General features: G+C 39.5%; 4 protein-coding genes across 4 annotated transcripts; 2 read left to right on the forward strand and 2 right to left on the reverse strand.

Annotated features, from left to right (window-relative positions):
* The first annotated feature begins 117 nt into the window (after positions 1-117).
* On the forward strand, positions 118-2,408 carry LOC110381457 (uncharacterized). The gene is made up of 3 exons (XM_021341800.3): positions 118-1,310; positions 1,450-1,600; positions 2,130-2,408. The coding sequence occupies exons 1-3, from the start codon at positions 1,040-1,042 to the stop codon at positions 2,374-2,376; spliced, it is 669 nt and encodes a 222-aa protein (XP_021197475.2). The 5' UTR covers positions 118-1,039; the 3' UTR covers positions 2,377-2,408.
* Positions 2,396-3,120, reverse strand: LOC110381458 (small ribosomal subunit protein mS33). The gene is made up of 2 exons (XM_021341801.3): positions 2,966-3,120; positions 2,396-2,878 (listed from the first exon to the last, which is right to left on the reverse strand). Exon 2 carries the CDS (start codon positions 2,869-2,871, stop codon positions 2,524-2,526), a length of 348 nt encoding a protein of 115 aa, XP_021197476.1. The 5' UTR covers positions 2,872-2,878; positions 2,966-3,120; the 3' UTR covers positions 2,396-2,523.
* Positions 3,121-5,930: 2,810 nt separating this feature from the next.
* Positions 5,931-13,597, reverse strand: LOC110381460 (N-sulphoglucosamine sulphohydrolase). The gene is made up of 10 exons (XM_064039518.1): positions 13,462-13,597; positions 8,805-8,934; positions 8,134-8,270; positions 7,903-8,059; positions 7,661-7,835; positions 7,518-7,581; positions 7,126-7,437; positions 6,869-7,041; positions 6,630-6,759; positions 5,931-6,543 (listed from the first exon to the last, which is right to left on the reverse strand). Exons 1-10 carry the CDS (start codon positions 13,568-13,570, stop codon positions 6,374-6,376), a joined length of 1,557 nt encoding a protein of 518 aa, XP_063895588.1. The 5' UTR covers positions 13,571-13,597; the 3' UTR covers positions 5,931-6,373.
* A 167-nt stretch (positions 13,598-13,764) lies between these two features.
* On the forward strand, positions 13,765-14,569 carry LOC110381462 (phosphomannomutase). Its single transcript, XM_021341805.3, has one exon. It carries the CDS (start codon positions 13,765-13,767, stop codon positions 14,512-14,514), a length of 750 nt encoding a protein of 249 aa, XP_021197480.1. The 3' UTR covers positions 14,515-14,569.
* Positions 14,570-14,704: the final 135 nt, after the last annotated feature.

Here is a 14,704-nt window from a genome sequence, read left to right on the forward strand (position 1 = left end):
TTTTATTATCAACTTGATAACTTAAATTTTATATCACAATATTGACCTAAAAATGTCCTGGACTCTGGAGCAAGATTGCGACTAGAAAAATGCATATTATTTTGTGGTTCATATCGAGTATTTCAATTAATTGCATAATCTCCATTTCAATAAGAAAAATCACATGTATTTTTATTTAAATACTCAATTTAATCGTTGTGGCCTCTCAAGTATGAGTGGGTTCGATTCCAGGGGCCCGATTCTCCTAAGTTAATAATGTCAAAATCGAATAGAAATTAAATCGCAATAGCAGTTTTAACCTTGCCGGGCATTCTGCTAGAATCGGGCCCCAGGTAACTAGGTTGAGGAGGTCACATAGGCAGTCAGTCCTTGTAAAACACTGGTACTTACTCAGCCTCATCAGGTTAGACTGGAAGCCGACCACAACATAGGGGAAAAGGCTTGGGAGATGACACGGAAGGACTCATTGAAGAAGTTGAAATGACAGTAGCCATAAAGTATCAAAGCCTAGTAAGTATATGGAATCATAAGAGTATTCTAATAAAATCATAAAACGCAGAAACTGGCATAGGAACATGCGTAAAAGTAAAACTTATGCTGTAAGGCAGAGTAGCGATGTGAGCGCGGGAACTGCGAGTCTGCAGCTACGACCGACCACACACCGTGTATCGGGAGCTTGTTTGACGACTCTTTGGACTCCACTGAGAGTGCGTTGCATTAGGTAAGTACCTTCCTCTAACAGAGAGAATTGTACACACTTGTGCGTTATAAGCTAACCGTCGTAAGGGTTTTCGTTTGTGTTGATCTTATTGGTTTATATCTACAACAGCTTCGATAATAAGAAAAATTACCTTATGTAAAATAAAGAGATAGAAATTCCCGTTGTATGCGGTAAATATTCATCCTCATTGTACCAAACGCAAATGACGTGTAACTTGTTACAATAATGACGCACTGGCCGCTTAAAGAAAACCAAAATTAAATGTCTAGACATAGACGAGGCGGCTGTCAGTAGCCGGAATTTTCAAGGTTCGGAACAATGTGGGTGAGGATCCTCTGCGTGGTGGTGTTGGCGAGTAGCGCGCTGGGCAAGGAGGACGCGCTACTGGACCCGCTGTTCGGCGCGGAGGGGCGGAACAAGGTGGATATCTGCGTGGGCACGCCCGGCGGCCGCGTGCGCCGCTGCCAGGGCGCGCTCTACAACCGCGAGTGGGTGGTGGCGCGCGCCGGCTGCCTGCGCAGAGCCGCCAGCCACAGCATGGCCATCGAGCGGCCCTCCGCCGGCGGCAGCTGCGACCACGTCCTTGCCGGTCAGTGCTGTCTCTGCCCACTCACATTACAGTACTTCGTTTCCTTCGTTATATGAGTTAAAGTAGAGGATAATTTTGGAGCTAAAACTTAAATAAAATGAAATATTTAAAGTAAATGTTAAGTGTTATTGCCCCACAGGGAACCCCGGCGTGTACCGGTCCCGCGAAGTGCGACACCACGTGATGCATCCGTGGTTCGATCTGGCCATAGTGATCGCGAAAACACCTTATAATAACCTGGAAAAGCTCTCCAATGCCACAGAAATCCGCCATAAGCTGAAGCACCATGGGTAACTCCAATATTTCTTAAATTACGCCTACACACCTACATGTATGTATATGATAACGGCCAAACCCGATTTCCGGATGTCTATATGGGCTAAACCAGTTCTTCTTATATCTGCTAGGGTTTACCAGTATAGCTTAGTCCAAAGTAATTCTTCTAAGCCCGATAGGATAAACCCTTACCCTTAGCGTACGCCGAACTAGTTGATCCTGATATAAATACGGAGTGCAAACTAATATACTGACATTTAAGTTTCTTTAAACACGAAGCCGGTTTCATCAACCGCTGAATCTCACACCCTCTCTGTGGCTCTGTCTTTTAAATGTTGATAGTTGCCTCAACTGAAGTTGCTCCAAAGCGCCTTGAGGGAATTATGGAATATAAATTGTAAATAAGTTCAAACTAGATAGTAGATATCAACTGTTATGAGAAGATTACACCTAACGAGTATATTGGCGAGCCAGTGTCACATATGTATTTATATCACTTTATCAAAAACTTTGTGCTTTGATCTGATTACCCATTTGTTGCAGTGTGTACAAGTGGATGAAACATTACTTTGACGCCTTTGCCCTAACTCGCGACCATGGATATCACCTCAATAGAATTTCCCGAAATTTAAAGACATACCACCATCCATTCTGGTATTTCTTTGTAACGATGGTCCTGCCCAGCGTGCTGTTCATGTTAGTCTTTATATATGTTACATTCTACACAGGGACCCCTCAAGAGGTTCCTTATAAGAAACTGCGTTATTCTAAGAAAGTAACTTCTATTTAATATGTATTGAATAATATAGTTGTTTCATAATAGAGTGTTTTATTTACAGACATCTAGTATTACTAAAATTAAAATTACATCCTTATACAAGATTAATATCTACAATAATTGTTATGTTCACACATACAGTGACAAATAAGAGTCATCTTATTCATCCTTCTTGTCCAGCTTCCTCCTCCACACCTTCACCTTGCCCCTGAGCTCGCGCAGCCTCTTCATCTCATCCTTGAAGTCCTGGTGCTCGTCTCTGTACAAGCCGTACTCCCTCAGCTTCAGCATGAGGCTGTGAGTCTCGACGTGCCGCGGGTAATAATGGATGATTTCTTCGTTAGTGTGGAGCGGTCTTTCCGAAAACATTTTCACCACCTTCATGGACTTGGGATTAGTGGGGATAGCAACTTCGCCGAAGATCCTATTGGACAGCCGCTGCATACGACGGGCGTAGTTTGTAGACGCCTTAATCAATTGAGAATACTTAGCGTAGTTTGTAGCCATTGTTTACCTGAAATAAAAATTGAAGGTTATAATATTTCATGACATGAGATGTGAATAAAACAGAACTATAATCATCAAGTGTAAAATCACTTACGAAACTTTTTTTAAATACACCGACAATTAAACAACCTCTCACTCGCATTCAAATAATTTAGATTGTTTTGCACAAGGAGATAGGTACCCAAGTACCTAATTATTGTATTTGTATGTCAAATGTCAATGTCATGAAATTGTCATCGATTTTTCTTTTTGCCCCTGGGGCAGGCTAAAGTCTTTCGACCATACTGCCTTTGTCATCGATATACTAGAATCCATAAATTATGCATATGCGACAGACAAATGAGAAATGAGAATGTCTGCAGAGAAATGAGAATGAGAAGAGCTGTGCCCGTCTACAACGTGATGGACCACGACCGCTCAGCCAAGATCAACGCCGCACAGCTGTATTCGGCAGCTTTTGAGTATAAACTAAATATTCTTTGTGGCAGCTAGCTTTCAAAATTGCTAAGATGCTGCATATATCTATTAATCTGTTGTGACCTTTATACGGTAACAGTTTGTTTTCATTTGTCATGTCATGCATGTCACTATCACCAACTTGTCATGCATGTCACTGTCACCTAAATTGTCAGTCTTGTAAAACACAGGGGAGTATTTATTTATGTTTTGCACAAAACTATCTTTCTTACGAATACGAATAAAAATACATACAGTGAGACTTAATTGCAATAATAAATGATTACTACAGTACATTTTTCCATAATAGAAGAATTATTTCAATTTACGTAAGTTGCAGAGCAAATCTACTACTATCTATTGCATAGAGATTATATACAGCGTTCAAAAAGTTTTCAGAATTTCCTGTACTTAGGTGCGAAAGACCATTGGTGGTTTCAATACAATTTATAAACAAATAATCAAAGGAAATATATTCTGAATGTCTCACTTCGTGGCGGAAGTACCGGAGGTTGTCGTTAAGCCGGTGAGTTTATAAACAAGTAAATCGTTTATTTTTCTTAGATTTCTTATGTCGTATATCCGAGTTGGAGACGGAGGGCCCTGCTCCGATACATGCAAGTGTTTTGCTAACGCTGCTACATATGTATAATGAAATCCCACCATCACAACCTTAATGATACCCTTTATTCATATAACGTTTATAACTCTACACTAGTTTAAAATGATTGTGATGAAAATCTGTCTGGCACATGGTTACCTACAGGCTACAGGTGTTTATTAGTAATTGAACTTGTTGCAGGGGAAGATGATCAACCTTTCATCTTCCAAGATGAAAGCCCTGGCAGCGGCACTAGTCCTCATGTTATATGTATATCTGTTGATATACTTCAAAACTATATACTTGAGAAGTAAAAGACTTGATGACATCATGGCTGTGGTGAGTAAATTACTTCAAAAATTATGTTTGATTCAATCACAGATCTAACAGTTGCATTACAAATGACATTCATATTTCTATAGATCCATGGTGTGTAATCAAACAATTCAGTAACTCAACAATATCGCTTGTAGTGGAGCTCACTCCTGTCAGATGCTTGCAAGTGTTATTATTCCTGATGTCAAACTATAATTGTTACAGGCATTGAAAACTGAAAGGGAGATGTTAAAAGTTCACACGCTGGACAAAAAGCTGGCGTTGCAGATGGCACAGGTGGACAGACTTTATGAGGATTACTAGACATATGCTTATATTGTTATCCCTGGTGTGTGAATGGTGCTAATATATGTATACTATATACATTATGTATGCTGTAGACCCCACTATGACACTACTGTCACCACAATTATTAGATATAAAATATGTACTTGCGTATGCTTGTATATATTGTACTGGTCTCTGTCGCAAATAGCAGAGAAATGTGATTACTCATCAAATAACATTGGAATCTTAACAATCGCAATACTAGTGTAAGTATAACTTGTGAATGTTTCACTTTCAGTATTATAATCTAATACCTGAGTCGTAAGTAGGAAGCAAAATTCATTGCATCTGTTAGCCCTTTCCTATTAAGTAGTATTATACACTGAAAAGCTTTAGATTTGTATGAATTCATTGTTAACTAGTTGCGTCATGCATCGGGAGAGTAAAACTGTACCCATTTGTTATTTTCTGTTAGGTTTAAGATTTTCTTATAGTATAAGTTAATTTGAATTATTGTTAACTGTAAAGATGTACTCAGCATTTTGTTGAGAGGACTAGGAGTTGTTCTGTCAAGGAATAGGAAAGAGGAATCTGTGTGTATTTACCTGCATTCACTCCTGTTATGTTGCACCTAATCTTATCAGTAACGTTTATTTTAAGTTAGCTATTTACATACTTTTAACTTTGTTAACAAAGTCGTTGTGGCCTAGTGGGTAAAGGACCAACCTCTCAAGTATGGGGGCGTAGGTTCCATTCCAGGTCAGGCAAGTACCAATGCAATTTTTCTAAGATTGTATGTACTTTCTAAGTATATCTTAGACACCATTGGCTGTGTTTCGGATGGCACGTTAAACTGTAGGTACCGGCTGTCTTTGAATATCCTTGGCAGTCGATACGGGTAGTCAGAAGCCAGTAAGTCTGACACCAGTCTAACCAAGGGGTATTGGGTTGCCCGGGTAACTGGGTTGAGGAGGTCAGATAGGCAGTCACTTCTTGTAAAGCACTGGTACTCAGCTGAATCCGGTTAGACTTACTGGACGACCCCAACATGATTGAGAAAAAGGCTCAGAGGATGATGAATTTTGTTAACAATGCACAATTTAATATGAATATGATAAACCAATTGACTGAAAAATCAAATCTAGTGTAGAGTGTAGGCAGCCGAAAGCCTGTTATATGATTGTGTACCAACATTATTGTTAGATGTCAACACTGGCCGTTGATCATTCTCATCACTAAAGCAATACGGTTGAATCTTATCAACTATCAGTTTTATAGTTACCATTACCAAAAGTATTATCCACCTGATTCATGTTATTATGAAGATACCATGATTCATTGTTAACATAATGTATTAAAATTATGACTTAAGTATAATTAAATTTGAAACAAAATAAAATTATATAAGTATTATGATTTTATTTAGTTTAAATCTTAAAGTATTTAAATTGTAACATTTTGTGATATGCACTATTATTATAATTAGCACCAACCAAGTAAACATTTTGTATAGAGGATAAATAAAGTCTATTTATGTAAAATTGTACTAGTACATAATTATGAGTGAATTAAATACTCAAACAGACAACAAATCTCTTAAATATAGAATATATTGTTCTTCTCATTCTTTCTAACAGTTCTATGAGGTTGTATTTGATACATTCGGCAAGCAAGAGGCAGTCTAGGCATTAACAACTGATGACTAAGGTAACATTAACACGTTAAATAGAGAGCTGCTCACAGTATTCTGTAAATTACAGTCTTTATTACGACATTTCAAATGAAGTAGTCTTGCTATAACTGTATTTGATGACTACTAACAGCCGGTTGTAGCGCGAGTAGTTACCGCAGATGTCGCGCCAGGCCGTTGTCGAGGTCGCGGCACTCGGCGGCGCCGGCGCCCGGCTCCAGCACGGCTTGCGGGGCGCAGCGCCAGGGGTCGGCCGAGTCGCGCTGCCAGCGCGCCAGCCGCGCCGCCAGCGCCGCCTCCACGCCCGCCAGCGACGGCTTGCCTGCACAAGGACGCACTCACTCTCTCACTCGACTCACCTTTCCGACTTGTTATACAAAAACAAAGAAAAAAAAAGCAAAGCGTTACCGTGCAAGTTTCTAGTCTCGCCGGGGTCGGCGCGGATGTCGTACAGCTCCCACTGCGGCCGGTAGTAGTACTGTTCCAGAGTCTTGTACCACGGTAACGACCGCTTGCTGCGCGTACGGTTCAGCAGGTCCTGAGGTTATAAACAAAATTGATGTTGAAAATTGTAATCAGTGTTGCAGCAGTGATGTTACAAATATATACATTACTGCGGATATAACTTCACTAAGGGACGTAGGTACCTGGAACGTGGGCGAGACATATAAATCCTGGTCGATGGGGAAGGGCATCCCAAAGTTGAGGTTGTGTATGAGTTTGTACCGGCGCGTGCGCACCGCTCTCATCGGGTAGTACATTGTGACCTCGTGGTGAGTTTGAGACGCGAACACTGCGTCTTCTTCTGAGTACGGTGGTTCTGGAATAAGCAAAAGCAAAGCGGAAACCGGTTAAGTTATTTTAAAAGACTTCAATGTGTCAAATTTTTATCCCCAATAGTTACCTTTTTGTAAAATAGGAAGCAAGCTTTTTGGTTTATCCGATTGTGTTATATCGTTGCTTTCTTCTCCAAATGGAATTTTAAACCAGTCAAGTACAGTAGGCATGACGTCGAGCAGGCTGACCATGGCGTAGGATGCTTCATTCCTCCTCGCGTCAGGCTTCGGCGACGCGATGATCATCGGTTCGCGGAGTCCCGGGTCATAGAAGTTAGTGCGGCCCGACGGGAAAGGGATGCCGTTGTCAGATGTGTATATGACCAGGGTGTCGTCCAAATGCCCTGCTGCCTCTAATTCTTTAAGTACCAGCCCCACGCCTGGAAATAATTATTAGTTAATTTTCCATTGAATATCTACCTACTTTAGGTTTGGCATGTCACAATAACCATTGCCATACCTTGATCAAGACGCGACATGGTCGTGTATTGCGCTGCGATATCCCTTCTAGCTGCTTCAGTATCCTGAACACGTATAAAACAATATTAGCCGTTTTCTTACTTAAATATTCTCATGTTACCATCGTGTTTATTCGCTAATTACCTGCACAAAGTAAGGTAGTTCCACTTGCTGCCACTGGTAGTATATGGGATGCCAGTCGGGGATGAGCCCCATGCCCTCCTCGCCGGAACCGAACCTCTCGCAGAACGGACCGAACTGAGGGTCGGTGTGACCGCACCGGTGCGGGTCGTGGAAGCTCACGTACAGGAGGAATGGTCTGGAACAGTTTTCAGTTGAATTCGTGTAAGCTCCCATCACACAACAATAAAGTATGGTATCCTTACTTATTGTCCCGGTTAGCCGCGGCGAGGAACTCGCGACTGAGCAGCTTGATGTGCGTGATGTTGCGCCCCACCTGGTTCACGTGGTTGTTCTCCTCCGTCTGCTCGTAGTCGAACTTGTACTGCGCCGCCGGGCCCACGTCCTTCTTGCCGATGATACCTGACAGGTAACCGCATTTTTTTAACACGACTAAGCATTGCTAAGTACATTGTTGTAGGTAACGAATGTCTGACCAGTCATGACGTTGTGCTCGCGCAGCAGGTTGGGCAGGCTGGCGACGGTGTCGAAGGAGTTGAAGTGGTGCACGGTGCGGTGCAGGCCGTACATGCCGTTCTGGTGGCTCGGCGTGCCCGTCAGCAGCGCCGCGCGGCTGTAATTCACATATCAACGTGAAAATGCTGATGCATGCACGAAATCTATCAAACGGAGTTTTAAGAAACAACAGTAGGTTAGTAAAATACAGATGAATAGGTAAGAAACATCAGTAAAACGTAGAGGTTAACTCGGAACGCAGGTGAAAATATGGGGAACAGCTAGTAATAAACCAAATAATTGTGTACGAGAAATGGTGTAACTATCCTAGTTCTCTTTGTATCGTGACAATCTGCGATAGGTACCTAGGTATTTATGTCGAAAGTGTCCCCATAACAACAATAAATATACATACGAGTATGTATCAAACGTACTTAGTACGTAATATAATCATTGGCAAGGATATTGAGCCCTGACCTTCACCTGCGCAGAAGTGAGTTATTGATTTATTGCCATAAGTGTACGGTGCGCAAAGCAATCACCACTCTTCCGCCGAGAGCTCATTATCCGTGCCGATAACTATACCTGACTCTGTAAATAAGCAAGGTACCTAGGTAATATAAGTTTGTCAGCTCAGACAAAAAGTACCTACCTTGGCGAGCAACTGCTGACTGAAGTGAAGGCATTGTTGAACAGCAGGCCACGCTTGGCGAGCGCGTCGATGTTCGGGGTCTGGCATATCTTGTTCATGTACGAGCCGAGCTCGAATCCGCCGTCGTCCGCTGAAAAATTGTTGTAAAGTTCGTGTGTTGTGTCGATTCCTAGGAAAATCCCTAGATCTACTGAAATGATTTTGAAATTTATTTTACTACACGTCAACCATGTTGGGGTCCGACCGGCCGATAGGTACCGGTACAAGGAGCGACTGCCTATTTGACCTCCTCTAACCAGTCACCCGGGCCAGTATATACAATTTTACCTTAGGTATTTGTATATGCTACCTATATATTAAGGAATTCTCTGACGTGTCATCGTGGGGCGGACCTTGGGTGCGAGTGCGGGGCTGCGGTGCAGACGATGTCCCACCTAATCGCATGTCCACTGTGCCCTGAAACCTGGGGCCCGATTCTCCTAATTTTTCTTAAGCGACCTTCGATTGACGTTCGACTCGATTCGACTGAGATCCAATCCCAACTCGATTACGATTGAAGCGTATGTGGCATTCCGCTATTTTTTTCTTTGAAATAAACGTTTTTATCCTTTTCTGTCATTCAATAATGAATCATTTTGTCTGCAAATGATTTACGATTGCAAAATGATTGTACCTACAGCAAACTAACGTATAGACCAAAATCATCAAAATAGCAGACCAATCGCACACCAATCAAATGTCAATCGAATACGATTGGTCTTTTATTAGTAGCAGAATGCCCGATATGGTTAAAAATGCTATTACGATCATATTGCGATTCGATTTCTATTCGATTTTGACATTATTAACTTAGTCCGTCCGTCCGTCTATCACCAGGGGCCCGATTCTCCTAAGTTAATAATGTCAAAACCAAATAGAAATTGAATCGCAATAAGATTGCAATAGTAGTTTTAACCATATCGGGCATTCTGCTACTAATAAAAGACCAATCGTATTAAAACGACATTCGATTGGTTTGCGATTGGTCTGCTATTTTGGTGATTTAGGTCTATACGGTAGTTTGCTCTACAATCATATTGCAATAGTTAATCATTTGCAGACAAAATGATTCATTATTAAATGACAGAAAAGGATAAAAAAGTTTCATAAATAAAGTATAGTTAGTTTCGTAAATTTCATTTCATTTCATTACATCCGGTTAGACTGGAAGCCTAACAAATAAATAAAGGAGATGGCCAAAAAAAAACCCAGAGTCGACAGAAACTTCGTATGTATGGTTGGATTCAGTATAATTTGTAGATTACAAAAAGTATTTCATATTATCTAAAAACCATGGGGTTCTCTTTTTACAAGGTTTTTTCGATGACGATTTTAGTACATAAAAAGCTTAACTTTTCTGATTGCTGTTCATTAGAAGTTGTGCATAGGGTAAAAACTTTACACTCACGTGTATGTCTGTTAGCACTATACAAGAGTGAAGGTTTAGAGCTGACCTGATGATGGAGAAGAGAGAAGGTCAAGGGAACTCGGCAATGGTAAATATCAACTACCTCGTGTTTGGGCTTATATTATTCGTATTGATGAGAACTTTTCACTAATGCGAATAGTGACTAAAAAGCTAAAAAAAAGTGACATTTTTTTAATTTTTTTTTATTAACCTTTGCCAGTTCAGAATGTTACATACAATAGGGAAACCTCTTCAAGTAGGTAAGGTCGGTACATAATCGTATCTGGAGTGGTTCATGTCAATAGTGCAATGGGTGGTGGGGGTCATACTCAAGACCTTTTAATAACCAGGCAAACTCTGTAACTATGGTGAAATTACTATTGGCATGTATAACGTTAATATACTTTATTTTTTATGGTCCTTTATGTAAATAATCTCTAAAATCAACATAAATCCAACATAACCTATTTTTGCGAAAATATGATATAGCTCCTATACCCCATGGATATCAGGCTGGAATTTTTGGCACCATCAAAGGTCTATCATAATGAACCCATTGGTACCCATTTCGTTGCTGTCGATTCTGGGTTTTTTTACTATGAAAATTTGGCCATCTCCTTTCATTTCAAAGAAACAACCCTCTACTCTATGATAGATAGAAAGTACTCTGTGGGCCCATGATAACCACAGCCTCTAATAATGAGGGTTTTCGAAAATGGCAATCCACGAGGTGGCAGCACCGAGTCGTCAGGTCCAATAACTGTCAAAGTGCTTATCTTTACTATGAATAGTGAACGATTTTAGTGTTTTTTTTTATTTTATAATTAAAGCACTGCATTATTGTTTTACTATTGCGGTTGAGTAAATAAAAAAAACTAAATCATATTGTGTTAACAAATTTTTCAACAAGCTTTTCCTTAGTACCAGTGACTTTTGCACCTTCTCTCTTAGCTCAATTTTTAGTTCGGAAACCTTATTCTGACCGTAGTCCATAATAAAATCAATAACACTTCCAATATAACAGAACAATAAGTTCGGCACCTACAATTCCATACTATTTGACAGCTGTTTGGACCAGACGCATACGTGGCGCCACCCGGTGGCAGAAAAAATTTCAAAAACCCTCAAACCATGACACAAACAAATCAAACTAAAGACATGGGACCACAAAAAATCTCCAAAATGAAGGTGAAATGTGCTACTCAAATATTCAGCCGGACTGTAGCTGGTCACTTAGGGACATTAACTCGTGAGTATAATATATTTTCTTTATGTATTTATCATATACTAGCTGCTTCCCGCGGTGTCACCCGCGTCCTGAGAAACTTCTTTCAGTACCTGGATAAAATATAACTTATATTCACCGGGGATAATGAATATACTAACCTAATGCAACAGTGAAATAATTTTTAAAATCGGTCAAGCAGTTTCAGGTCCTATTCAATCCAAACATACAATCAAATCTTTCCTTTTAATAATATTAGAATCGACAATTAAATATTTAATAAGATATAACTTAAATTTTGTGGTTATCTAATCTGATTTCCTGATCCAATCATGTTCAGTTTATTTAAGGTAACCCATTTTCTAAAACACCAATTTTATATGTAAAGACCCTCTGTATATACATATGAAGCTGTGAGCAGTCAATATAATGACAACCATGTTATTTCAGGTGATGGAGTACTTCCTCAAGAATGTGAGGACACAGCTGCACTGCTCAAGTTCTTTGATGAGTTGTTTGACTCAGTGAATGGTAGTTTTGACAACTTTAAAAAGAGAGGACGAAAACTACTGCTGGGCCCAGTATCACCAAGTTCAAGCCATAAAAAAATTTGGTCCCAGGCTAAGCCGGTTTTGAGTACTATGAGGTTCCAAAAACAAAATGGAAAATCAGTTACTGTACCCTCAGTTAAAAACTGGTTACACACTATTGATAATATAGAATATCTTGTAGATGTATTACAAAAAAAATACAATCTGACCTCTCTTTGGATGCGCCACTTCAACCAAGACCCATTAGAAAACTTTTTCGGAAGCATAAGAAGCCATGGGTGCCGCAATATTTCTCCTTCTTGCGCTTCCTTTGAATCAGCTTTTGCCTCACTGCTAATTAACAATATGAGCAGTGTACATTCACCAGGGTCAAATTGTGAAGTTGATTCCTGCATTATATTTAAATCATTAAAGAACATGTTTTTTAAGACAAATGAGAGGTCAGATTGTACAACAGAAGTCGAATTTGATGACGTAGATAGTGACCACATCTTCAAAGATGTAGAAATTAAAAGGAGTGATCCAAAAATAAGATCACAAATTGATTACATTACTGGATATGTGCTGCGCAAGTTAAAAATAAAGTGCAGTTTGTGCAAAGAATCATTACATAATAAAGACACAATTAATAGTTCAATTCAGGAAAGGGAATATTCTCATAATAAAACTTGCCTCACATATCCATCACTTCCATTAATAAAGTGTTTTTCTAACATTCAAGATGTGGTCATGAGGATACTAAGAAAAAAACCGATTATCGACAATATAATGCAATACATCAAAACTATATTATCAATAGTTATTGACTATAGCTTTATAAAATGCCAGAAACATAAAAGTGAAGTTATTTTAAAAATTGAGCAACTTGTACTCAATTTATTTGTATATCACTGGTGCAAAAACACAAATAAATTATTAACGGGGTCCAGAACTGATTTTGAAGAAAATGATATTGTCCAAAAATTAGCACTTGCTTATTGTACAAAACGATTAAAAAAAATAAAATAGATTTTTGTATTATTTACTTTGTTTTATTTTAATTTCCTAAATAAAATTCTCAATAAAATTAAATAAAAAATCGCCACGAAGAAGCCCGGCGGCAAGCGAAAGTAGCTTGCACAAAGCACCAGATGGCGCTATACTCTATACATTTCGCAAAATGACTTGAGTGACGACTCTATACCCTATATAAAATGTACTCTGTGCATGGGACTGTCATGGGACAACACTATGAGTACAAATAAAATATTATATCTTTAAAATAATTAAACATAAATTATCATGCATTGCTTTATTACAGTATTAGCAACTCATATAATTTGTATTTATCAACAGTTTAGTGGACACGTAGCCAAATAACGTATGACGTAAATATTCTGTCAGCCAATGGAATGTTGACAAGAATTATCAATAATATGGACTTGAAGTACTCACCGAACAGTATAAGAACATTTGCCGATGTAGCAGACTTATCTGATAATACGTTTTGAGTGACAAAGAGCCACAATAACGGTGTGTAAACAGAGCCCAGGGCGCACGCCATGTTGATCGGCCGGCTGATAACAAACAAGCCGCTTGAGACAGATATTTGACGTGTCCCACTCAGTGAAGTGTTGGCGCTTTGCGGTCGCCGGTGCGGTGCCCTACTTAACGAGTTCACGACAAGCCTCACTTTGCCTCCAAAATTTAAATTGACCAGAAGAACTTGCTAACTAATTCAGCCAATAATTGAAAATCATGGCTAGCCGGAAGTCGATATTGTATCTATTTGATGTAGACGGCACCCTCACCAAGCCGCGACAGGTGATCTCGGAAGAATTAAAGAATTTCTTATTGGAGAAGGTGAAATCTAAAGTAGCCGTAGGGCTCGTTAGTGGATCCGATTATGTCAAAATAGCTGAACAGATGGATGGAGCTGAAGTCGCTGCGAAGTTCGATTATGTATTCTGTGAAAATGGTGTCGTGCAGTATCGCGGCGGCAAGCTGATCAGTTCGGAAAGTATTCTCGGCCATCTAGGGGAGAAGTTGTTACAGAGAGTTATAAATTTTTCACTAGGCTATATGTCCAAGATTGAATTACCATCTAAGAGGGGCAATTTCGTAGAGTTTCGATCTAGTATGATCAACATCTGCCCAGTGGGGCGGTCCTGCAGCCAGGCAGAGAGAGATGACTTTGTAAAATATGACTCTGTACATTCAATAAGACAACAGTTTGTAGATGCATTAAAAAGTGAGTTTAAGGATTCTGGTTTAACATTTGCTCTTGGTGGGCAGATCAGTGTTGATGTATTCCCCACTGGGTGGGATAAGACCTACTGTCTCAAACATGTTGCAGATCAAAACTTTGAAGAAATTCATTTCTTTGGAGATAAAACTATGCCAGGTGGTAATGACTATGAGATCTACAATGACTCTAGGACAATCGGGCACAAAGTGATCTCTCCCGAGGACACCAAAGAACAAATAGTAAAATGTTTGAATGTTTAAAACTTCTCAAAACTGTATTATATTGTAAATGACTATTAAATCAATATTTCTTTTATTTAATCAATGTTTAACTATTTATGCAAACAGAGGGCATAACACTGTAATGTTGTTCAGTTATTGCAACTGATAACCTTCTAGATAAAAGTGTGATAGGGTATTCTGTATAGTAAATGATGAATGAAAATTTAAT

The sequence above is a fragment of the Helicoverpa armigera genome, chromosome 2 (assembly GCF_030705265.1).
Source record: "Helicoverpa armigera isolate CAAS_96S chromosome 2, ASM3070526v1, whole genome shotgun sequence".
Lineage (NCBI taxonomy): Eukaryota > Metazoa > Arthropoda > Insecta > Lepidoptera > Noctuidae > Helicoverpa > Helicoverpa armigera.

Excerpts from the sequence above, each read along its gene's own strand:
- LOC110381457 (XM_021341800.3), top strand. The coding sequence starts at position 1,040 with ATGTGGGTGAGGATCCTCTGCGTGGTGGTGTTGGCGAGTAGCGCGCTG. Across the intron at positions 1,311-1,449 it reads CTGCGACCACGTCCTTGCCG|GGAACCCCGGCGTGTACCGG; the intron begins GTCAGTGCTGTC and ends ATTGCCCCACAG. Across the intron at positions 1,601-2,129 it reads CATAAGCTGAAGCACCATGG|TGTGTACAAGTGGATGAAAC; the intron begins GTAACTCCAATA and ends CATTTGTTGCAG.
- LOC110381460 (XM_064039518.1), bottom strand. The coding sequence starts at position 13,570 with ATGGCGTGCGCCCTGGGCTCTGTTTACACACCGTTATTGTGGCTCTTT. Across the intron at positions 8,060-8,133 it reads CGAGCACAACGTCATGACTG|GTATCATCGGCAAGAAGGAC; the intron begins GTCAGACATTCG and ends GTTACCTGTCAG. Across the intron at positions 7,582-7,660 it reads AACTACCTTACTTTGTGCAG|GATACTGAAGCAGCTAGAAG; the intron begins GTAATTAGCGAA and ends ATACGTGTTCAG.
- LOC110381458 (XM_021341801.3), bottom strand. The coding sequence starts at position 2,871 with ATGGCTACAAACTACGCTAAGTATTCTCAATTGATTAAGGCGTCTACA.
- LOC110381462 (XM_021341805.3), top strand. The coding sequence starts at position 13,765 with ATGGCTAGCCGGAAGTCGATATTGTATCTATTTGATGTAGACGGCACC.